The 25,992-nt window shown below is 36.4% G+C and overlaps 1 protein-coding gene across 1 annotated transcript; it reads right to left on the bottom strand.

Moving 5' to 3' along the window:
• Nucleotides 1–1,927: 1,927 nt before the first annotated feature.
• LOC139140637 (tRNA (cytosine(72)-C(5))-methyltransferase NSUN6-like) lies at nucleotides 1,928–25,713 on the bottom strand. The gene is made up of 9 exons (XM_070709995.1): nucleotides 25,440–25,713; nucleotides 24,183–24,338; nucleotides 23,180–23,378; nucleotides 13,964–14,120; nucleotides 9,781–9,941; nucleotides 9,121–9,306; nucleotides 7,901–8,058; nucleotides 6,663–6,788; nucleotides 1,928–5,642 (listed from the first exon to the last, which is right to left on the bottom strand). Exons 1-9 carry the CDS (start codon nucleotides 25,599–25,601, stop codon nucleotides 5,472–5,474), a joined length of 1,476 nt encoding a protein of 491 aa, XP_070566096.1. The 5' UTR covers nucleotides 25,602–25,713; the 3' UTR covers nucleotides 1,928–5,471.
• Between the last annotated feature and the right edge of the window lie 279 nt (nucleotides 25,714–25,992).

A 25,992-nucleotide genomic window follows, 5' to 3' on the forward strand; every position in this document is an offset into this window, starting at 1 on the left:
CCCTCTAGCTACACAAGTCTGGTGCAGCTACGTGTAGTTGCCCCCCCCTTCTCTCTCATCAGATATTTCGCTACATCTGCCAAAATTTCTAACACATACCACAATAAATTAAACCTCTCTTTAGCTCCATGATCAAACATTAAATTCCCATGTGTGCTTATTATCTCAATTTGTTTAGAAAGAATCTTTAGTATGACGAACTTCAGAATGACAACTTAAAGATCGACATCCGTCCCAGTTTCTCCATAGCAGACTCTAAGTCTTGCATAAACGAATTTCTATTACCGATTATTCAGAAGTACAGGCAAGGGGAGTACAAAGCAACTTCACACGTCTAAAAAATCAATCCGTATAGAGCTATCAGACAGCAAGTTTCAGAGATTAAGATATTTCGGTTAAAAGTGCGAATTTCAGTCCAAGAAAGTATTTCATCAAATCCGATGGAAATCACCAATGGCATCTACAAATGCAATTAGAAAGTTTAGTTATCTGCAAAAAGTTACTCCAAACATGGTAAGAAACATTTACATATATGCAAAATTCGCCTTCATTTCATCATGGCCTTCCCTCGGGTCCTGTATGCCAAATTATTAATGATATTTGATCATCGTCGTAAACCACGTGCCTCTTTACGGCAACAGCTAGCGCTACCCGTAAGAGATTTTTGCGTAGATCAGCGGAGCGGAAATCATTGCTCTGGCTCGTGAGAATGTATTTGATTAGCCGTTTTGAGATTTTTTGGAAATTTGTCAACGAAAGTGAGAAAACAATTATTAGCACTTTGCATATGAGAACTTTAAATGTGAATTTGAAGAAATTTTAGTATAGCCATCATTTTGGCTCTGTAGATCAAATACCGACGAGATATGGTGGGAGGCATTCGAGAAATTCGTTTACACTCGTAAACACATTTGTTCAGCTAATTTACATATTTCCGGCAAAAGCGAAAATGAAAACCTTCAAACCAATTTATGCTAGTATACTTTCATACTAACTTTCAAAGTAACAGGTGTATTGGTTGTCAACATATCTCAAAAGAGAGGTAAGTATATATATAGTGTACCTCCGTATTTACCAACATACACACATACCCTCCTATACCTACTTGCCTGCCTACCGACATAATGTACACACACATACATACATACATGCATACATACATACATACATACATACATACATAAGTGTAAACACACACACACATACATACATACAAACTTACAAGCATATACCAGATGATTTAAATAGCTCCCAATGCTCTACATAGGTACGACACTTGGGAATTAACACAGATAGATAAACTAGAAGAGAGCAGTAAAAATATTTCTACAAACATGAAATGTATGTTAATGGTCAGCAGCTGCTCAGAAAATCTTTAAAAATGGGGATGTCGTAGTATTTGACAGTTCATCGTTGTTTTCGGTCGTATTTTTTTCGGCTTGTTGTTAAAATAAATTGAAAACAAATTTCTGTCATTGACAGTCGCATGGTAACTTACATCAGCCATGCATTTTAGAAAACATGCTTTTTAAAACTTGACATCAAAACAGCAAATTTTGCATCTTTGGACATCAAACATCACGCATGGCGTGAGATTAAGCATGAACTCCGGCGTACAGATGTGATGGAGAGGGGAAATACCCAATAACTTGTTGAAAATTGGTGAGTAATTGCTGGGTGGAAACTATGCAGTCGAAAGTTTTATTCTCACTGGTGATAAAACACACATGAGGTCATAGGTCACGAGACGTACAACACACACATCAGCTAGATCATTTTTCAAAGTAGTGATGAGATCACCCACTCAAGCTGTTCTCAATCCAACGCCTACGTCAGACGATCGTCGACCCAGATAACGTACTCAACCATCTCCCAGGCACTAATTGCATGAATTTAAATTGAGTGAAGAAAAATTCTCCCCAGACAATTTTCTCTTCCTCGAAATCAGTTATCAGCCTGCTGATTACACACATTTATTGATCTCTATTTTTCCCAAAAGAAAGCCACAGTTGAAATAGTTTCAGCTTGTGTATTTCTTTCTAAGTATAGCTGAAGCAGTATCAAATGATGCGTGACTACGCTTTGAGCAAGTTTGAAATTTAGCATCATCTTCAATAATAATCGAGGCTCAATCCTTTCCTGCACATTCGTTTTTTAATGGGCCTGTAACTTTAATGACTTTCTAACTAAATTTGTTTGGTATTTCAAATTTTTTCTTGTGCTGCTCCAAAAGCATTTTCAAACACATGCTATTTGGCTTGTCTACACAGCATCTATGTGTGTAAAATGCACTGTTATTGTTTACATTTGAATTCCTAATCCGGACCAGAATTCACTTGTCAACACTATGAGATGACATGCTGAAAACAGTGTATCTCAACACGCTTTGGGGAGGAGAACATGAAAATGTAGTTGACATTAAAAAATTTATAAAGAAAAAAAATCACCAAAAGTTACTGACCCTTTAAGAATTTTTTTCATGATGTAAAGTTTCATTAAGGTAGTTCGCGCCTCGAAAGTGAAAGACTTTAACTTTTGCTCAAACTTTCCAAATTGAAACTTTTAACCATTCTCTTACCAAATCAACAATAAAAATTTGGGGTCACCTTGCAAAGTTTGGAACTAGCGAAACAAATTACCAAACATTTTGCGATATTTTAAATTCAAAATGGCTGCCATTCCTGTGTTAACTCTATAGGGGAAACTTAAAAAATTGGATTTTCAAAAAACTAAGACTGTAAAAGTTTTTCTTTCTCCAAGAGCTTTAAAAGGAGCATTAATAAGTGGTAGATCAGAAAAGAATTGTAAAAATTTAAGTCTGACTATCTGTCCCTGAGGCATGTTCTACCTTAACTGTAATTTTGATGTGTTTTCACAAACTTTTTCTGTTTGTACGATACATTTTGTTGGTCTACTCCAAAAGGGGTGCCAAAATACATGGTATTCAGCTCGTCAACAAAGCTTGTGCGTGTGCAATATCAAGGGTTATTGTCAACAGTCTGCTGTAGATTTTATTTCTTAAAAATACCGTCAATGACGCTGTACCTTCTCTAATGTGTGGCCAGGTCAGGTAATTGGTTGTTGGCATGGAGTTGTTGGTAAATAGTTGATGATGTAGGGGCATGAGGTGGGATATGGACCAAAAGAACCCAAAAGATGATTAAATACATCAATCAAAAAAATTCTAAGCTACAGTATAAACTGCCTAAAGATAGTTCAATGTGGAAAAAAGTTAAACAATTCAGAAATAAGAATTAACAGTCCAAAATAGTAATGACGCACTTCCTTACTGACCTGAGTGCATGTGAAATACACAACCTGGCATCTGTAAATTAAATGTATACCAAGTGATCATTTCCAGTCACTTTTAACTGTTTTTAATGGATTTTCCAAAGAGTCCTGTGGAAATGATGAAAAACGCTTATCTGGTCTTGTGTTTGTATAACCTCATGGCTGATAATTGTCATAGTATTGAAAAAAATTGAAAGTTAAGAAATTACTGTTTTAATAGGCATATTTTCCTTGAAATACATGACCGTGTAAAGAATATATGCTAAAAAGTGTTTAAGAGTAAATTTTTTTTCAAAAAATAATTTAATTTGTGACCAAAGGATTTTATTCTTTGAGTTTACAAATTCAAACATTGCAATTTGTTCAATCATCTTGTGCAGTGCAAAATTTATAAAATGACTGAAAAACAAAAAAAATTGGCAGAATTACAGTCTTTGTGATGTAAAATTATGGGTTGACATCACGATAACTGTTAATGTGTTTGAAGTACTAATATACTATAATTAAAAAAGAAAAATTCATGCAGAAACGGTAAATATATTGTCAGCAATGTAGTGTTAATTTTGACTTTACATCAAAATATGCCTTTGCTGGATACCAAATATATAGGGCGAAATATCAGCCATGTTCAGCAAAATCCACACAACAGCATTGATCCTTTTCTAATTTGATTTGATTTGCTTATGTTATCCTTGTATGACAGTCAGTACAATATGGAACTTGAACACAACACAGTGAATAAGTATGCTGTAAATGAAATGGTGTGGCTGCATCCACATGCAGCAATAGGAGTGCCTTTGTCTCTCACCCCTCATTTCCAACCTGTCCCATCCCTGAAAAAATAGTTTGGTCTTATATTTATAATGTTAATAATTTCTGTATTTGTTAAAATGTGCGCATCTCAAAAACTTTTGATCATAAACATTTTCATTGTTTTTTATAGCTGACCAGTCAGTTAATCTGTTTATTTTGATTATTTGCGCATTTTTCCTCAGTATTTGACATTTTCTGAATACCTTCTTATTCAGTTTGTCATTTTCTATAAGTTTAAATGCGCCATGATTGTGTGGTCAAGCTTTCCACAAGCATCAAATGTGGTACTTCATATAGGAGGGTCTGCCTCTAGAGGGCGGGCATCATGAACAGTGTTTGTAGGTTAATTCCTCCACGTAAACTTCTGATTGTACTGTAAACATTGAACATGGCCGACGTCCGATTTTCCTGTCTAAAACTTTCACTCATTTTCGTTCATATGACTCTGAAACTCCAGGAAACGATTGGGAAGAAAGGGTCATCTTGAAATATTGAGGTACTCGCCGATATTTTGCAAAATTAAATGAGAAAAAATGCAAGGAAAATGCCGACAGGCTTACACAATGACAGTTTTCAGACTTGGAGGCATATGATCATCTCTGCAGATTATGCAACAGGCCCAGATCACGTGAGGCCATGAGGGGATATCCACGCAACTCAGTACCAAACACTAGCGCTCACAGAGTGAGCAAACACAAAGTGAGTACCCCTAACGTCAGCTCATTAGTCTGTAATAGATTGTAGTCAACTAAGAAACCTTGGAGAAAGGCTTAACACTGTGGCTATGCTGCTAAGTCCCTTTTGATTTTTGTCACAGCTCAAAATCGTTCTCCCACACCTCAACCTGAGCCATGAACACCCCCACCAGTTTATGATATGACCCATCACAATGGCATGACGTCAACGGATCTTGACAGACGGAAGTCTTGACAGACGGAAGTTCTTGACAGCAGCATATTGGTTTTCAACTCTAATACCTTCTCTGTCTATAAATAGACACGAGAAGGTAAAAATAACATTACATATCGTACACTGCATTACGTTGGCAAGTGTAATACTCTGTATTTCAACATGCTGTCGGAAACAGAGAGAAAAATTGTTGTAGTTGTTTTCCAGAGCAAAAAATAATGAAAATATCATCACAATTTACGCATGTTGGCTCTTTAACAACATCAAACTCTATTCCACAATCGTGGTAATTGAAATTCTGAAGATTAAGCTCTGTATGTCCAGTGTATATCTGGCCAAATGTCTGATAGTCCCACAGGATGAGATATTCTGAGCAAGACGATAAAAAAATTAAAGACGATTATTACAGATATTTTATCACCATTTTGAAAAGGTTATTCCTTCACTGATTTACGATCTTAAACTTTGACAAACTTTGCAATGAAGAATCCAATAGTATCTGAGTCGCAGGGCAGTTTTTCACGCTCCAAGTTTTCCCTGTGAGATGCGGGATCCCATCGCTGTAGAGAAGCTCTCTGCTCTTTCTGTAACGAAGTGCCTTTAATGCCACCTTCTCCGATGTGAGGACTCTAGAAATATTTTACAAATAAAAAAAAGATATATAGATTAAACAGAATCTTTGATTTCTAACTTTAATATTATCAGACCATTACCGATTTTCCCAGAGTTTTTGTTTTTTACGTCAACTACAGTTTCTTGTTCTACTCCCAAAAGCATGCTTAGATACACGGTATTCAGCCTATCTACTCAGCCTATACAAGTGTAGACTGCATTGTTATTGTTGGCAAGTGAATTCGGTCCGGAATAGAATTCAAATGTAAACAATAGCTGTATATTACAAAAATAGATGCTGAGCTGACAAGCTAAACAGTAGGTGTCTTGACATGCTTTGAGGAGTAGAACACAAACTTGCAATTGACATACAAAACAAAAAAACTGAAAAAAATTATTTACGACCAATAAGTAGGCACACCTGAATGTCACTGCACTTGAGCTTTCATACAGCTGTACTACACTTGCCTGAGGGTGCCTCTCATAACAGATGAATGGAACAGTACTCCCTAGGGTAAATGGGGAATTGTAATATGGCTTTGATAATGTGTAACCCACGTTTCCTACGCACTGCCCTAAGAACTTTCTGCCCCCAGGGTACATATACTGTACAGTAACTGTACTGTACAATAACACCTTTCCAAAGACATGACTCAGTCTGAGTAACTTTGCTATCTCTAAACTGGACGCGCAGTATATTCATTTTTTTGTTTTGTTTATACAAGATTTTCACTGAATCAGGAACAGGTAAAACAATAATGAACTACCATTCATTAGCAAACTTTGACATAAATTGAAGTGCGCAGCTCCAAGAAACCTCATATGAAAAAAAATAATCCATGCTTTTGAGTTTATGTACTAGGATACTTGGTAAAGGCAAAAAAAGTTGTATGATGAAAATTCTACACGGATAATGAATGTATTTTTCTGATCAAACTGGTTATTCTGAGAGATTCTTAAACTCACAAGGTGAGAACCAATCACAAAAGGTTGATGTATTGTTGAATAATGGGAATAGTGCAGTTTTGCACAAATACCTGCTTTTCAAGCCTCAGTTCTGGGAATTGCCTCAGAGCCCACTCCACCAACTGTTCATTCTCTGCCAGAGTAATGGTGCAGGTACTGTACACCAGACTGCCTCCCGTCTTGAGCAGAGCTACAGCCTGTCAACAGTGACAAAACACAAAGCTGATTAAACGATAACAATTTTTCTTCAAAATATTTTGTCTGATTTGACTTGCTTCCTTCAGAATCAAAATAGGGAGAGTACGTGTTACCACACACAATAACTGATTAGGCTAAAAAATGTGTGAACTTGCCAGTTATGAATAAAATATCACAGTACGCCACGTAACTTTTAAAGGTCTAGTAGCTGTAATTTGGATGGTTCCTTTTCACGATTTTTGTTGTTTATATCAATCGCAAGTTCTTTTCAACACCCACCATTCAGTTTGCCAACACAGCAAATATACATGCAGAATGCATGGTTATTTGAATTCTAATCTGGAACAGAATGATAACAATGCAGTCCACACATGTACAGGCTGAGTTGACAGGCTGAATACTGTGTATCTCGGCCTGCTTTGGGAAGTGGAAAAAGAGACAGTAACTGATGTTAAAATCAAAAACTGTGAAAAAGACCATCAAACTTTTCACCTATACACCCTTAGAATTCTTAACCTTTTTGACTAAAAATGACTAAATAACCGATACATGTATTATGTAGAGTTTGTTGAGTCACAAGAAAACCAATTTTTCATCAGTACCAAAGATGACAAAGCTGCCATGTCACTATAAAGGAAACACTCTAACTATGCTGGTTTACATTGCTGCAGTGAGAATATAATGGAAAGTTGACAGATCTGGTAAAAGTATGAAAATGCTGCATGCTGGGTTTTTCTACATTCAGAGGGACAAGTCTTGTTATGGTATACAAAAAAAATGTCTCCAATACAAGTCTCTACATTTTGGATCAAGTAGTACTCAGGGATGTAGAAAAATTTTGGTTACAGGTGGCAAAAATAAAAGTACAGGCGGTTACAAGTAGTGAATGTGCACTTTCAGTTTGTGCAAAATGTCCTGAATTTTTACGAAAACTGAATTTTCACAGCAGGCAAATTTTAGCTGACAGCCAGTTGTTTTTGCCGGCTGCCGGCTTTTTTCTACAACCCTGGTACTTCTTGCATCTGACTTGAATACATGCATAATATACTACTTAACACCTTGGGGGAACAAGCAAAATTAGTATTTTAGAAAACAAATTAATGAGTCTCACATTTGTAAATAATTTTCTCTGGAGCGGCGGATATGACTTGGCATCCCTAAGTGACATTTTATTTGAGAGTTGAGGTCTCTGTCCCAATGCACTGCAAGGTCCATCCAAAAGGATTTTATCAAATGTCTCGGCAGGATAGGGAGGCTTTCCAATATCACCTGTCAATTGAAATTTATCAGGATGGGAATTGTTATTTGGGTGGATTGTATGAAAATGTTGATGTGTACACCTCACTTCTGACCACCAGCAGTTTTTGTAGAAATCAACAGCAAACACCTTGAATAATGAAAATTTACTTATGTTCTGTAAGTGTAAACCAGTGAAACATCCTTATCAGTACTAATAAAAGGCTTTATCCGAGAAATCTAACCTGTCTTGTTGTCAATCAAATAGAAAGGGTGAATTGTAGTCATGTTGAATGCTGATTATCATAATTTATATACCATATTTGCTTCTATTATTGCATGGTTGTAATTAAAGGTATACAGTCACCTGTAATCTAAATATGCCCATATATGGTAAAATGGGCGTTCCTTGGTATTGAAAATGCCCATGTGAGGGCGCTGTTTTTAAAAAGCCGCCACCCGCTTAAAATCTGTGATTGGTTAGATTTTCTTTTTCCATGGTAACTGTTGCAAATTTGGAACAGGTGACAGTATACCTTTAAAGGGACAACAGCTGTAACGCTTCATGTTTTTGTTAATTACAAGTTCTTGTTCTATTACCAAAAGCATGTTGAAACATTCACAATTTTGTTTGTCAACTTAGTGTCAATACAAATGCACTGTCATGTTTACATGTGAACTCTAGAATTCACTTGTCAACAATAACAATATAGTCCATACGTGTACAGGCTGAGTTGACAATCTGAATACTGTGTGTCTCAACACGCTTTGTGAAAGTAGAACAAGGAACTGTAGTTGACACTGAAATCAAAAAGGGTGGAAAAAATCATCAAAAGTTAGAGCTACTGGCTTTCTCATTTTATTTTCAAAGTGTACTTATTTTAAAGTGTACTTATTTTCAAAGTGCACTTATTTTAAAGTGTACTTATTTTAAAGTGTACTTATTTTCAAAGTGCACTTATTTTAAAGTGTACTTATTTTAAAGTGTACTTATGCTTTTGCAATAGTGATTACTCTGGATTTTACTATTCTTTCCTTGTTTGGGGTCATAGGTCAAAGACTAAAAGGTCACTTGGCTCGAGTTTCAGATCTCACCTGTTTGACCTACAACAGCATCTTTGTCATAGATTTTAGTGCTGTTGTATGCATAAGCCCTGATGCAATGCAGACCAAGTCTTGCAGCATTGGCCATGACCTTGAAGATTTTTGACTCAGACTTATCTACAGCTATGATGACACCTTGGTCTCTCATCAGTGCAGCCAGGTGTGTGGTCTTCCCACCTTGAAATAATATCAATAGATAACAATCAAAATGGAGATGTAGATTTTCAAGAAAGTGTGACAAATAATAATTCGGGTAATAAATTTTTTTTTGAAAACAAAATGTGTGCACTTCATCTGAAAAATGATTACTGATGCTTTCTGAATGCTTTTCTCTATATTTCTGATTCCAATTTCTGATTCTGTGATATCAATGAGCTGGACATCATGAAAATTTACTGACTATTCACAAAGTTTGGCAAGCTATAGATCTTCCAATCAAAAAGCTGATTTGTCTGTGAACTACGAAAACATTCTCTGACAGAACCCTCTCCTTTCTCTGGCTACTTTGAAATAACTGTCTGCCATATTTCTGATAAAAAATCCCCTGAACACCCTGAAATAAAAAAAGTAATGAAAAACCAGCAAAAATGAGGCAAAAGACTGGAAACCCATATTGACGATCATCGCAGTAATAGAGATGTCTTTCCTTACCTGGAGCTGCACACATATCCAAGACACAGTCATTTTCCACAGGATCCAACGTGTGACCGACTACAACAGAGGGCAGATTCTGAAGGAACATACATTCTGGCAGGACAGTGTTCAGCGATGGAGCATCGTATATAGTCTCAACCATTTTAACACCAACTCCACTGAAATAAAATACAAGTGCACCATCCATAAACCAGATTTTGGTAGAAAGCTGTAAGTAGCTCAAAACAGTGACAAAGGAATGTGGGTTAAGGGGTAATTCCTTATCATTCGTTTTTTTAATAATAATTCTACAAAAAAACTGACAGAAAAATATTCGAAACCCTGAAAAGACGATATTTGTGGTGTTGGAGGTGTCTTCCTTCAGCTGACATTAGCCACAGTGAGACTTTTTTATGTGATGTTGTACCCTCCCTACATGCTGTGTTATCAAATAATAAAAATTATTTCTATTCATGCCTCAACATTGTGCATTTTTTCTAACTTCCATCGGCTTAAAATTTGGATTTACTTTTCAGTATTTTTGTCCTGCCCGTAGAATACAGTTTGCAAAAGCTATTTTCTAGCTCCTATTCATATTCATTCCATCTTTTGAAAAGAGAATAAATTCCTCATAAGGGTTGTGTTTTGTAACAACATCTATTGATTTATCTATCTATTGATATATCTATTTATTTACTCACTGAGATATTTTTCCTAGTATTACTTTTTGTGAGTTAAATACACAGTCAGTCTTTGTAACATGAAGTCTTTATACCTCATAAGAATTGCAGCCTCTGTAACTTGCAACCATAGATCGCGATGCAATTACAGTTCTTGCAATTATGGAAATGAATGAATGAATAAACTAAATTTCAGTAGAACGAAAAAAAAAAGCTTCAGCTATTTTTCCTGTACACTATTGATAGTAGTCACAGTCCTGTTAAAATATTGTAACACGAAGAAAAGAACTAATAATTTTACGATTGGTGATTTCATCACATCATCTTGGCATGTTGTTTGGTGGTTAATGTTTCTTTTTTAACGGAAAAAGTTGAGACTTCGAGCGCCACAAGACTTTTTGCACATCCCCGTTCATTTCCAACACGGATGGGAGAATCTATTTACCGGTAAATAGGGGCGAAAGAGTGGCAGAGCTTACACTTTCTGATGCAAAAATAGAGTTCTAAATCGGGTACACTTCAACTTACGGCAGCAGACGCTCAAAATGAATCACACGACTAGGACATGTTAAATAAATACTTTCGCTGACATTTACTATTCATAAACGCAATTACACATTACATTTCAACGAGATAGAAAATGATCAGAAAAAAAAACACACACAAAATTTTAATGGAAAACACCAAAATGAGTCCAAAAATAGAATTCACCCTGTTAATATTTGCATACAACTGCATTGACAGTCAGTCTTCCATGCTTGCCACAGGCAAGACACGTGCCGCCATCAATACAAATTAAACACAGATAACGGAAGCCTGGCCCATAAATCAAGTCCCTTTGTTATCATTCCCAGTATCTATATTTGGCACAGATAGCATGTAATCCATCCCTGAGTGGCTTTCAAAAATGAGTGAAAGACACGCCGTGCATGACTGGTTATTCTAATTGTACAAAAATCCATCGTAGCAGTAGACCGGGGATCCGGTCATGCTATTTTTAGAAATGAAGAGCGTACAGAGTGTTTCTGGTCTTTAATTGGATTAAAACTTGATGAAGGTCACCAAGGTTTAAAAATAGACATAGATGATCATTGTGAAAGGGTCCCTTTTTAACAGAGCTGTCACCAAAACCGCTCTAATGGCAGAAATACATAGCGCCCTCAGTGGTCAAAATCACATTGTGAAAAGTCCTAACATTTTACTGCTAGCCAATTTTAATGTCAAGATTTGATAGTTTTTTACTTGTTTTTCACATTTTTAAAGATTTTGCTTTTTGTCAAAAAACCCCAGCTGGACAGCTTGGGTGGGGGAGGGGGAGGGAACTCCCGTATAATAGTTGCTAAAAGACAGAACAGGTTACACAAAGGAAAGGAAGTTGTATCATCCTCTTTAATAATGAATGTTGGCAGGGCAATTGAGAATAGAGTAGCTCTTTTGTGTTTGCCTATGATTGAAGTGACCAACCCTTCCACTGGCTAGAGGAAGCAGACTGTGAAACAATATATCTCTAAAAATTCTGATCAAAATGGATGATCAACAAGCCAACCAACTGGCACCCCATCTAAACTGTTGGCATTTCTCTTTTAATCATCATACAAATTTTTGAAAACTACTTTGCATCAGCCCCACACCAATACACACTAGAAGTGAAAGTTTTCTGACACTAAAGAGAGACTTCTGAAATCAAGAATGAGTTAAATTGGAGTCACACTGTAACCCTTCGACAAACAAACAAACAAGCTGCTAACATCCAGTTGGAAAGTTGGAAAGTTCACGCCTTGCACAAACAAGTTCATTAACCTGTGATATGGCATCACTGGGCTGTAAGAAACATGATGAATCAAGAAATGAGAAAAAAATATATTTAAAAATACCGCCAATGATACGGTGTTGCTCACATTTGATCGGAATTGGTACATACTAGTAGTATTGGTACCAAAGGTCAACAATGAATGTTATTTCTATCTGTTCAGTGCAGCAAATTCTACATTGATATTATGACAATGATTTCTACACAGTACAACCAGAAAAACAAGAATGACAACAGCAAATAAGGTCTGCAACATAGGTACTGGAGGTAAACTTTAGAAACATGCATATCAACTTCTGCAGCAATGGGACAAGCAGATCCTACATACATTAGCAAATGTCAATAAAAAAAATCAGCCAGAGAAGGCTTGACAAAATGAAAAGGTGGGAGAGTGGAGAAATGTAAAGTAGGTGATTTATTTACAACCTTGGGGATTTTTAAAATGCTATCAGTGCTGTCATTCAAATGTAAACAGCACTTGAGTTAGTTACAGATGGTGAAATGCCTTGCACTGTGGTGGGTGATTATGACATCTGGAATTATCCTGGATTGAAATTTCTTATCAGTTCATGTGTGTCTTGCATGGAAAAGTTGTAAACATTGGTCAAAAATGAAAAAATTAACCTTCTGGATCAAATTTCACGACGGATTGATACCAAATATGACAAAATTATGTTCACGGCCTTAACCACTGTCTCACAACATATCCTAGGTTCGTATAGGTCATTTAAGGTCAAAGACTGAGAAAATTACCTAAATTATACAAATTTGGGGTTTCCCAACACTTTGAGCAGAAATAACATCCTTCAGGAATTTTATACCAAATTACAAAGCTATCAAACAAGTAGTTTTTGAGAATAATTTTTCTTGACCAAAAATGAAAAAATTGTTTTAAAAATATGTTTTCTTGACATAAAATGACAAAAATGTCTTAAAAATTCAAATTTGCATATTTCTGGACAATTTCCGCATATCCAACTATTGTCATCCCTGGGCAACTGTACACCAAATATAAAAGCTGTCTGTCCAACAGTTTTAAAGAAAAAATATTTTTTACGATTTTTTGATCAAAAATGACAAAAATTGCCCGAAAACGGTAATTTTGCCAATTCTGTTGTAATTTCAACAAATTACAAGGGTGACATCCTTGCAAATATCCAACCTAAATTTGAAAGCAATTGGGCCAGCTGCTTCAGAGAAGAAGAATTTTTACTTAAAATGAAAATAACCAAAAAATTCAGCACAAATACAAAATTCAAGATATCTTCACAATATACATATAACTGTATTAGGTTCACCTAAGGTACTTGCACACTAATTTTCAAAGCAATCAAAACAGTGGTTTTTGAGTTATTAATTTTTGACCATTTTTACATTTTTGTAAGCTCATTTGCATAATTTTTGCAATGCAAACTTCATTTGAACACAAAGTCCCATCTATAGCCCAGGATGCATCAACACACCAAATACCAAGCTGAAACGTGCAGTGGTTTGCGTGTTTTTAATGTTGACGGACATACTGTACATACACACATACATACATACACACATACAAACAGACGCCACCGACTTCAGCTTATATGATAACCTCACACTGGTATACCAAATGTGAGCTAAAAATATATTTTTATGGCCAGTTTGCATTTTCCATGAAGTGTACAAATCTACCAATAACCAGGTCAAACTGTTGGATGACCGTTCACCCTCTCACCTGGCAGGGTTATTTCCGGTAAAAATATCTGCTCTGCTGACCTGGGCAATCCCATTGCCAAGGAACACTTTGTTTCCCTCATACGGTTTTGTGAGGCCTTTCCGGCAGCTGCCATCCATGTCTGCGTACACTGACAGTTTATCACCGACCTGAATGCCTGCAAATATCAGAACAATAAAAAAAGAAAAAAAAAAGTCATTGTAAACGACACAGTCCAAACTTGTAATTTAGGTGCTTTGATAATATGTAATTGAATTGGAGTCAAAATAATCTGGCACTTATGATGTGTGACTGGTAAGCACAGGAATATATAGTCATCACTATATGATAATATCATAGGACCTTGTCTTTGTACAGGTCTTAGTATATCTAAGTAATGACTACAGCCTGTCAAAAAATTGAAACAAAATGGCTGCCAGGTGGCCATATTGGATCATATCACATATCAAAACCCAATCGATGAGCACATCTGTACTTCCTGATACTTTGCATGTCTTTGTGCCAAATTTTATTTTATTCAGTCCTAGCATAAGTGTGTAATGACGCTGGACAGACAAAAATGAAAATAAAATAATTGCCAGACGGCCATAATAGATCATATCACAAAACAAACTGACATTTGCATTAATACTTGTTGACATGAACTATAGATTTGCACGATGTTAGCTTTTTGTTCTGCTTAGAAAGTTACGTCTAGCTAATCAATTTGCTCAGACATAAATGTAATAAAAAATCTTGCCAATTTATGATGTGTGGGTCCCTCACTGTTGATACTGATTCCCTTCTTACATTCGCTACTTCCTTTCTTTCAATCACTCACATACTCACGTTCTCAAAACAAGCATGACTTCAAATGTCGATAGACACTTGTAAAACAAATCAAGCTGCGTCCATGAAATATTAAAATTTAATACTTTCTTTTAAATAAAAACCGGTAAAGCAGTTAAAAGAAAGTGAAATGAATCATGTTCATGAAATATTTAAGTTACTTATATATGACAAAAAGGAAAAAACACTTAAGAGACTATGAAATGAAATGAATGGAACGAAAATTTAATACATGTCAGTGATAGTACTTGTGATTGTAGTTTGAGACCTGTTAGTGTTGCTATAACAGTATCAGACATGTGATTCGCGTTGCAGAAGAAATATGAATAATTTCAAACATACACAAAATTCACAGACAAGAGCTCAAGGGAGTAAAAAAGAATTTTCACTGTCTCAAGACTGGCTGTTTATTTTATAAACAGCTAACAAGAAGCACCAGTACTTAATGACATTGTGGAATACTTTATCACCAAACCAAATGAAAAACTAGTGAAATTTGACTGTTACTAGAAACTAAAATGCAGTTTAGGAAACTAGCTATGACACATGTTTCCATGAATATTTGTCAACTTCCTGTCATCTCCTGATGACTTGCATACCTTAGAATGTATGAACCATGTAGACATGTCAAGCTTTTGAAATGGCAACACAATTGATGTGGAACCTCAAAACAATGATGGCTGAAAAGATCAGTGTGAGAAACATCTCAAAGGTCAGCGGTCAGAAACAGCATAAAGGTCAAGACACTCATCATCATGATTAGTTTTAGGATACAGAAGTCAACATTCAAAATGTAAGCTGGGTCAACTATAGTCGTTTCATGTTAAAGGTACGTGTGGAAATGACTGAGATGTGAATCATGAGTGTGACCAATGCAGTGTTGCAGCCAGGATTTTTAAATCTGGGGACACTGTGTCCCTCTACCGTTTGTTTATGGGGGGATTTTGCACATTTTGGGGACAGCGCCTGTCAGTTGTTAATCAAATTTTGTATCCTTTTTGTAACAAATTAGTTTCACCAAACAAAATTCAAGCTATCGGGACTGCAACCAATCTGCCGCCAATCAGACTACAAGCAAGTTATAGTATCAAGAGCAGCTTTTTAATGAATTCTAATCACAGCTCCGAAAGTACACAAATATATGCCTCACAATGATAATGGAAAACAAAGGCCACTGTCAGTAAAAGATATGACTTGCAGACTACATCCAACACAATCGACTCATGAGTGCACCCAAGGTGACCCACAGAACGTGAGAATGTGGGATAGGGGTTCTCTCTTGGGGTACACTGTTGCAAGGGCACGTCCTCGCTGCAACACTGCCAATAGGAACATGAAAATTACACAAATTTCACAATCAAGTGTAGCACCATTGCCCCTTTATCACAGGGACCATAGTGGCACCACTGAATTACACCAACAGTACTGGACGAAAAACTCAGCTAATTATGTTTTTTCAGACCGTTTGTTCAAAACATCTTCTTTTGTCATTAATGATTACGACCAAACTTACAATTACATTCTTAAAAATTTATGAAACACTTTAAAATAGTTCTTAAAAACTTGAAAAAATGCTAATAAAACACCGAAATGGGCTAACTCTTTACTTTAGTGTGCTTTTGTGATTTACGAAGATGGGTACATGTACACTCAGTGTGACAGTTTTCATATGACCTCAGTTTTTGGACATTTAATGACATGCTGTTCATTGTACTACTTCGCTCCGTATTGATATGTTTTACAAGTCATGTGACCGCATATTAAGTCACGTGATGCTGCTGTTCTGTTTTGGATAGTTTTTTAAGGTAGAAGCTATTTCGGGTGTTACAAACTTGGCGAAGTTAGCCAGACTGTACGATACGAGGTGCCGAAAGCAACGTACAAAGGCATTCCATGTGTCTGGCAGGTAAGCGCCACACACGTCAATATGTTGTTAAGTTGTCCATGGATTAAACAACTAATTATCACGAAATATTTACATACAGTTTTTTAAACACATCAAAAATGAAAATAGGGGGTTTGAAGCTTCATATTATTAATATTTAGCCCCTAATCACATTCCAAATACGACGTTGGATTACTGCGATAGCAGTCCAATTACTACACACTCAACTGGGGGTCAAAATTTTGGCAACTTTGTGACCCCTTTAATACCACTTCCATTGTGTTAACAGTTTGAGGATAAACACAATAATGTTTCAAAAGGTATGGTAATAAGATTTCGTAGAGCTTGACATTTATGAAACAGCTTTGGGCGAAATTCCCTACCCTGTCCAAAAAATGTCACACACACAAAAAGTGAAGCTTTTATGACATTTTGACCAAAGTCCACTCTTTTGCGCATATTATGCTACCAGCATGTTTAGTAGGAAGGCATAAATGCCATTCATATTTTAAATAATATTTAAATGAAAAAGGAGTGCAGCGGAAATTTGAAATCCTCCAGAGCAAGGAGATATGTGGTAGGAAAAGATGTTTATGTCGTATTTTTCACAGAACAAACAATGTTATTTATACATTCACCTCCTTGTGGTACTTAAAAGTTTAAATAGCAGATTGTGAACTGTTTGTTTTTGAAAACAATTGAAATTCTGTGATCTTTTATTTTCATGTCAGCAGGTGGTTATTCACCGAAGTCTGCAGGAAGTTTGTTCAGTGAGGTTTTGATATGCCTGAAGTCTTACAGAAATGTGAGTGGGCAGATCTGCGGAAATGTCAACACAAAAACCACAACTCCAAATGTCAAATGAGCATCCTATCGGGAGGGGTTGAATGGACAATGCAAAAGGTTGGGATAAGGTTGAGCCTCTATGAGGGCATTTATTGTTCCTTGCCCTCGGCTACTGCCCCCTCATATGATTTGACTTTTACTCAGATCTGGAGCAGATGTCATGGGAAAGAGTAAAATCATTGGTCTGAGTAAGGGCAAGGCCGAGGATGATCAATCTCACATTTCGACATTTAGCGTTCTTTGCTGCATTTGTCTTCTACCTTCAGGCAAGAACTACAGAAACTATCTCAGCTTGCTGTTCAGATGGCTTGGACATCTTGAAATCATTTGACATTGCTGAATGTTTTACTTGAAATTGTAACAATTACCTGTGACTTCCAGCTCAGCAGAGTCTTTGAGCTCCCATGAAAACACCCTACACCACAGAGCTGACATACACTGTACGTCAATTGTGGTTTATATGCTATGGTGCTTTTGTATCTGCACCTGATCTGATTCCTTTATTCTGATGAGTAAGTATGAGTGTGTACAATCGTACAATGCATGTATTGTATGACCTGCTCTGAAGAATGTTTCATAATGGTTGCAAGTCTCAGACAAGCTGGAAATCACTGATTATATACACAAATGAGCTAATAATGAGCATTCTGTACTCGCCAAACTGTCAGCATAACTATATCGATTCAAGTGTGATCATTGTAACTTCAAAACCAGTGTATCTAGTTTCGCTAAATGGCCAAATTACAGATATATGTAAGCTGATTATCAGAACACTGTACTCATCTAAATGAGAGTGTAAACAAACCTGAGCATGATCAATGAATAGCAGAGGTTCTGTCAATATTGGTACATTTTGTAATCATGTATACCACAGGTCCACTGCATTTTCAATGACACATCAACGTTAGAACATACAGTACAGCATTCTTTTTAAAAACTGGTCAGTTTTGTAGTGTACTTCACAGAAAATATTAACAAAGTGGTCCATTGAACAACAGTGATTAATGATGATGAATGCATAAGAGATACCAGGCAATTGAAACTTTGTCATGACGCCGACCGTTGATATTTTTCCCCATATCCCAGCTAATTTGCAACTCAATGAAACTTTCACTCCTGTTTCAGAACCTTAACAAAATGATTACTTCAAAGAATGTCTCTTCAGCTAATATGCATTTTCAGTGAAGTCAACTCAGTCTGTCAATTCGCCAATGTGAGATGCCACTCATGTAAACTATTCCCCTATATTTACTTTGATTAGGATTTCATTTTTATGCTGAATTGATAACCGGCTGATTGCAATGAAAATCCCAAAATGCTGCAGCTAGTTCAACAAGAATTACAGTAGATTAATCTGTTATATCAGTTCAGCTGCGAGAAACGTGTATGACTTGCCAAAGTTTTCTAATATCAAACATAGGGCCAAAGTCCCTGAAGCTACTATAAACATGGATACAAAATTAAGTATTTCCTGACTGTATGAAATTATCTCACTAAGGTCATCCTAGGGACTTGTAAACCAAATATTAAAGCTGTCTGACCAGCGGTTTTGAAAAACAAGCGACCCAACAGTTGACAGAGCTGTGTTATGTAGAGAATAACCTTTTGTGACACACATGTATTGATGAAGAAGGTGGAAATCTTTGATTGCTCATTTCAGGATGGCCTGACCAAAAATGGAAAAAAAAAAATCCCTTAAAAATACACATTTGAATATTTCATCACAATTTTAACAAATCTAAGTTGGGTTATCCCTAGGGACCTGTATGCCAAATAACAAAGCTGTCTGACCAGTGGTTATGAAGAAGAAAATTTTTTATCAAAAACGCCTTTTTTTGGCGTTAACTTGCCTATTTTCGACAATATCAAAAAATTAAAAAAAAGTTTCTCAAAATCCTATTTTTCATCTACACAACAAATATCAAATCAGTAAATACTGCAGTTCTCAAGATATTTGAGTGGACGGACGCCTCACAAACGGACATACATACATACCGGTACATACATACATACATACATACATACATACATACATACATACATACAGACTGACGGTGGTTGCAGGACAGATACCCATCCCAATAGCTTCTAAAGACTATATTAGTCTAACGTAGCTAATAAACGAGAGTTAATTACATTCTAATTAAAGTTAGCAAGACTTGCTTATCAAGATTTACGTCATAAAAAAACAGCATATCTGTCAGGTTATAAAGAATCTTCAGCTGGTTATTGTTATCAGTATTTTCATCCTATTAACCAAGCACATTTTAACTTTCAAATTAACATTGCAAATAAGTTTTGTTGAATAAGTTGAGCCTGTAGGTAATCAGAAAAAGCACACAGAAGAGACAAGTGTTTGAAACTTAAGAAGTTCAAGGTCATCAAAAGCATTATAAGGAATCATGTAACACTTTCATTGCACTGTTTACACAGATTGCATAATTGCTATAAATAGCACATGAGGATCTTACAGCCCAGCTTTACCATAAAAACCCTATCACTTGGACCACTCTTTTAATTGACCAGGGTTCGCGCTAACGTTCGCCACAGTCGCAAATTACGAATAAATGTCCGTTGTGGCGAAAAAAAATTTGCTACGCCTTCGCCACGCGTGGCGAAAGCTCGTGAACGGGTGCCGAGTTGGGATCATTGACCCAAGACTTTGTCTTCGAAAGTCGCGTCAGTCCACAATCCCAGACCGACTATTTTCCCGAAGGACCAAGAATTTCGACGTGAGGGTGTTTATGGTGATCGATCCAAAATATGTACTGGATTATTTATGTAGCCTACTATACTAACAACTAGTCGTTTTTACATATACGTGTACGTTATTTTCCGCTATCCAAATTTTTTAGCATAAACGCTGCAAGCATCGTACGAAACATTTAACCACGTACATCACGTACGTGTACGTCGCGTCAGGGTGCAAGCATGAAGGGTAATTTGAGTTCACACCAGCATAGCAGCACGACGCGTATTCAAAACAGCGTGCATCATCGTTAATCACGCCGGTTCTGTCACTTTTAACGAATCAAAATAACCCTTAGATCAGTCAAATTATCGAAATATTCAGTCATTCAAATATCTAGTCTTTGAACAAAATAATTCGTTGCTCTGTTGTACGTCGACGACCGATGATCGACGACAGAGTTCTTGAGACTGAAGTGATGGCGTTGGACTTTGCCCAGGGCGAAAATGAGCATGCGCGAAAAAGTTTCAAGATCCCCAGTTTGTATACCCTGGGTCCATGTACGGTTTGGGTAGTTTCGAGATACCCAAACAATGCAAATGTGTTACGAATGCACGGTACGATGCGATGCGGCTTGCGGGCAGCTACGGTTGCAAACTACAAAGAGTTTATTGATTGTTCTCAGCTGGGAAAGTAACTAGGTTTAAAAAAGCTTCTAATTTACAAAAAATAAGGAAATAAGAAAACCACCATGAAAAGAACAAAGACAGACGAACCACGGTCCTAGACCATGGTCGAACAAATTACAGCAAGGTTTTTGTCTGTGCATGGAAGTATAAATGTGAGACTACAGATGAGTCGGTTGATCATAGATTTGTCGTACTGTTGAACTGCTCTTTTGATTTTTCACTGACTTTGCGAATTTCATTTATTTTCAAAACCTTAAGTCTTAAAACCTAAGCAATTTTTTAATACCAATAGTTTTCTTTGATACTTTTTGGAAAATGCTTTGCATAGTCAGGCAATCACTGTAATTTTGTGAAGATCACCAGATAACGGTTTATACAGCAGTTTTTACATCATGTAAGAAATAAAAAAGAGGAACAATTATGGCCAATGACAATTATGACTTCGATGATTTTTTCATGACATGTTGTGCAAGTTTTGTTCCAAGAACTCTAGTAGACCTATTTGTTGTTTGTGTCATAATAAAAGTTAACAAAAGTTTGTTTGTCCCTGTCTATAAAGAGAGGGGTCAATTTATTCACCTGCATTCATAAAATATAGATCTGAAAGGAAGTTACGACCAATTTTTGTTTAATACATATTTTTTTTAATTGAAGGACAGACAACTTTCACAGAGGACCTGGAGTTTTACTGTGCTCCTGGTCACTATTATCTGCAACTATAAAATTGGCAGAAAATGTGCTCAGCAGTTTATCTGTCGAGGAATTAAAGTGTATGTACAACAGCCCTGGCCCAACATTTCAATAATAAAGTACAAACATTATTGTAAATAGGGTTTGTGCAATTTGTATGTGAAATTGATTTGTTGGGTGTGGCTAATAAAAATTGCTTGTGGCTAAAAAAAATTTGATCATTTTAGCCACACTAACAGACTGTGGCTACAATGAAAAAATTCCTAGCGCCAACACTGTTGACCACTCTATTTTTTTCCTCAAAAAGTAATTTAATTTCATCCTTACCAAGTCAACCAAAAATGGAAATTGGAACTTTCTCTATCTCTATTTATTTGATCACCCTATCATGACAAACTATTATGAGCAATTTCTTTTAGATAACATACAGAGCACAATAAATGACAGTTCAGAATATGTCAAAGTTGAGATTCAGGAAAGTTGCCTTTAAATATTTTAATCCTCCAAGATGGTAAACATTTCACTATGAACTGTCAAAAAAGTTGAACTTTCTAATAATTCTACACTAAAATTATTTTGGCTTTGATGATTTCCTAATTAATTCAATTATTTAAAATCATATTAATTATTTCTTTCTGGGTGAATTGATAGGGTTTATACAGTACAAGAATTACATACAATGTAAGTCAAATTTTGACCAAAAATGGAAAAAAAATTCCTTAAAAATACACATTTGCATATTTCATCACAATTTGAACAAATCTAAGTTAGGTTATCCCTAGGGACCTGTATACCAAATAACAAAGCTGTCTGACCAGCGGTTATGAAGAAGAAGATTTTTTACCAAAAACACCTTTTTTGGCATTAATTTGCCTATTTTCAACAATATCAAAAAATTAAAAAAATAGTTTCTCAAAATCGTATTTTTCATCTACACAACAAATATCAAATCAGTAAGTACTGCGGTTCTCAAGATATTTGAGTGGATGGATGCCTCACAAACGGACATACATACATACATACCGTACATACATACCGTACATACGTACATACATACATACATACAGACTGACGACGGACGCCGGACGGATACCCATCCCAATAACTTCTATAGACTATAGTCTATAGTAGCTAATAAAACTATTCATGGACAGATGGCACATAATTGAAGCACATTCATGTCTTTCTGCTGTCTCTAGTCAAAGCTTAACAGTAAAGCAAATCCACTGGCCAAAACTTATGGGCCAGTAGTTTTTAGGACTTGGATCATAGTTTCTTGCTTTTTCTGTAAGCTCAAAAGAATTATTCGGTTGGTTCCTAAAATATTGACAGACAAAATTAAGTCTTTGCTAATGATCGTTTTTGGCTTCTTGCCCACGAGCTTCTGTATCTGACACTTATAAATGCACTGGTAATTTAATCTTTCTCCAAACATTCCTGAAATTTATAGCATGTTGAAGGATGTGTTTTACTTATTAGGTGAGTTTTCACTTTTACAGATCAATATCGCCACTTCTGAGAAAAAGGGAAATAGCACGCACAGTCCACCATGTGTTTGTTTATTTGTTTACTTTTTACGGTAACTTTACCTGGATGGGCTGCCATGACGCCTGGAACAAACACATCAGCTCCTCTCAGAACAGCGCCACCACACATCAAATCTACAATTACTTCTTTTTTACAAGGTAGGATTTCACCATTGAATCCACTGCCCTGAATCACCAGCACATCAGGCAGAACTGGGTGCGGTTCAACAACTGGACAAGGGCAGGACTTGTCTTCATATTGCTGTAATATAGGCAAGAGATTATTTTGGCACTAAAGCAATGTGCTCTACAAGAGTTGAAAACTTTTCACACATAATCTGGCAATTATTAAAGAAACAGAAAGTTGGGAATACTACATTCCTTATGAATAGCACATTGCTATATCAGTATGCAAACAAGTGTCAAGCATCGAAGGGTTTTGCTGTTGGTTGCTCAGCAAATATTTCTGTAGTACCTATGGCAAATACTCTGAACAGCTCAATTTTTCAACTCTTGAGGGCGCAATACAAGTCAACACACAATATTGGTGTTCTCGGTGTGATTGAGTAACCCTTTGATCCTGTGTATATGCAAGTGAAATATTACTCCTGGGTGGAAATGTTGCACTTTATTTGGAAGATGGAAAACAAAGTTGATGATTTTGCGGTGGTGTTATGTCAAGTGAGATTTCAAGATCTTGTTAAAGTTCCAGTACAACTCGGTAAATTTCTCTCTTTCCTTACTTTGTGTTGTCAAATACCGATGTTCTATGTAGATAATCATTTTACTACTCTGAAGTAATGAACCTTTGCCTTGTCTTTGCCTTGTCTATATACACTTACGGTATGTACGTGGTGACAAGACTTTTCATGTTATGGTGGACACATCTGCAACGATCATTTCACTTTATTGACATAACTTTTTACGTTATCAAAAAATAAGTAACCCAAGAAGAAACAAAAGATTTGGGAATGCGCTAGGGCTTCAAAATGAAAATGACATGAATCTACCTGATCTGAATGTACAAGAGGGAAGGGTAACTGTGATCTTAAAGAGGAATGCTCACCTCCTTCAGAATGCACTGGAGTCTCTGCCGAACGTCTTCCCTTGTGAAGTGCAATGTATTCACTCTGACCACTGTGTTACACGGTGGAGTGCTCAGTCTTGACAACAAATTCATAAATCTGCTGTGTGCCTGTTCTGCGCCATACTTCTCTTCCATCTGAGGGTAAAAAGTGAAAATGAAATAAAAAAAATAATGTTTTGTTTTCATGGGGAAACAGAATTCTTGAGAGGGAACACAACGAGACAGACATTTTCAAGAGCCAGTGGTGGTAACTTTTGATTAAAGTAGATTTTCTTTCATCATTTTTGCTTTTAACGTCAACTTCATTATCTTCTTCTACTCCCCAAAACATATTTAAACTGTTTTTGTCAACATAACATGTATGCATGATAAAACACACTGTTATTGTTAACATTTGAATTCTTGTCCAGACCAGAATGCAGCTTACACAAGCGTAGAGTGAGTTGGCGAGCTGAATACTGTGTAACTAAACATGCTTTTAAGGAGTAAAACCAGAAACTGTGGTCGACATTAACCCTTTGAGTACTAGAATTTTTTCAATAAAAATTTTACTGCCACATTTTACCAATTGTTTGTAAATTTTTCTGAATTTTTTTGATAATTTTGGACCAAACTGACATCATACTCCATTGTCTACAGTTTTTTATCAAAATTTTGGCAAACATCTGAGAAAAATTGACTGGGGTAAATTTTATATAGGTGAGAAAAATTGACATTGGGGCTCAAAGGGTTAAAGAGAAAGTACATACTAAACTGGTACAGTAGTAGTGAAAATAATCATCATAGCTACTGGCCTTCAATTCACTGCCGCTGGTTTGGAGAAGGGTCCTTATCATTCGAGGAAGGAATTGTCACATTCCAATCACATGATTTTGTGTTCTTTTTAAAAATGAAGCACTTCTCAAATACGTGAATCGACGACAGCATTTATTCGGTGCTTCATATTAAATGAGAAATAGTTCGAGAAGAGCCAATCGTCTACGAAAGGAGTCACGTGTCATTCTTCTAGCCCACGTTCAAAAGAGCCTTGGCATACACTCATCACAGTCGCTTGAGAGTTATTCAGCTCTGGGACTATTCGCCCCATAGACGAGTATACAGAAGCGAGAAATACCCCTTTTGTATACTCGTCTATGGGGCGAATAGTCCCAGAGCTGAATTGCTCTCGAGCGACTGTGCACTCATATCACCTGCGGTTCCCGGTTGTGATGAAGATGACGAATAAACGGCACTCACCTGTGCATTGCAATACGACTCTTTCACGTACTCTTCCACTTCCGGTTTTAGTTTGAGAGGAGGGAGAGAGTGAGCCATGTCAGAAAACGTGTGCACAGCGCGGGAAGGCAGTGAAACTATACCAGTGCAGACATGTAAACATCCTTGTATCTTCGTAATCATATCATATTCATCACTGTGAGTCTAGTTGTTCTTGCACTTTGTTGACAGCAGCAGTCATATCATGACTGGATATGGATGGATGAGAACATGAACAGCAGTGCAGTGACCGAGCACAGGCGACCCAATAAGTTCTGAGTTTTCCACACTGTTTTCTCTATCATTTTCTCTTCTTTCTTCATGCTCTGAATGATCGGAATAAATAAAATAAATGGTTTGTATAACCTAACCTAGCCTCTGTGACTCTTTATTTATTTTACACTCCATTACAAGGGCGTATATCTCTCATACACACATGCTGTAATTAATTAGTCAACACAACTAATTATGCTAATCCGTGGACTTATCAGGGATTTTACGGGTTGGTCAACATCGCGAAAGATAGGAATGGTTA

The sequence above is a fragment of the Ptychodera flava genome, chromosome 9 (genome assembly GCF_041260155.1).
Source record: "Ptychodera flava strain L36383 chromosome 9, AS_Pfla_20210202, whole genome shotgun sequence".
NCBI classification, from domain to species: Eukaryota; Metazoa; Hemichordata; class Enteropneusta; family Ptychoderidae; genus Ptychodera; species Ptychodera flava.

Bases quoted from the DNA above. Each gene is read 5' to 3' on its own strand.
- LOC139140637 (XM_070709995.1), bottom strand. From the start codon at position 25,601: ATGATTACGAAGATACAAGGATGTTTACATGTCTGCACTGGTATAGTT. The intron at 14,121-23,179 runs GTAAAGTTACCG...TGATATTTGCAG, and splicing joins CGTCATGGCAGCCCATCCAG to GCATTCAGGTCGGTGATAAA. The intron at 5,643-6,662 runs GTATTTGTGCAA...AAATATTTCTAG, and splicing joins AACTGAGGCTTGAAAAGCAG to AGTCCTCACATCGGAGAAGG.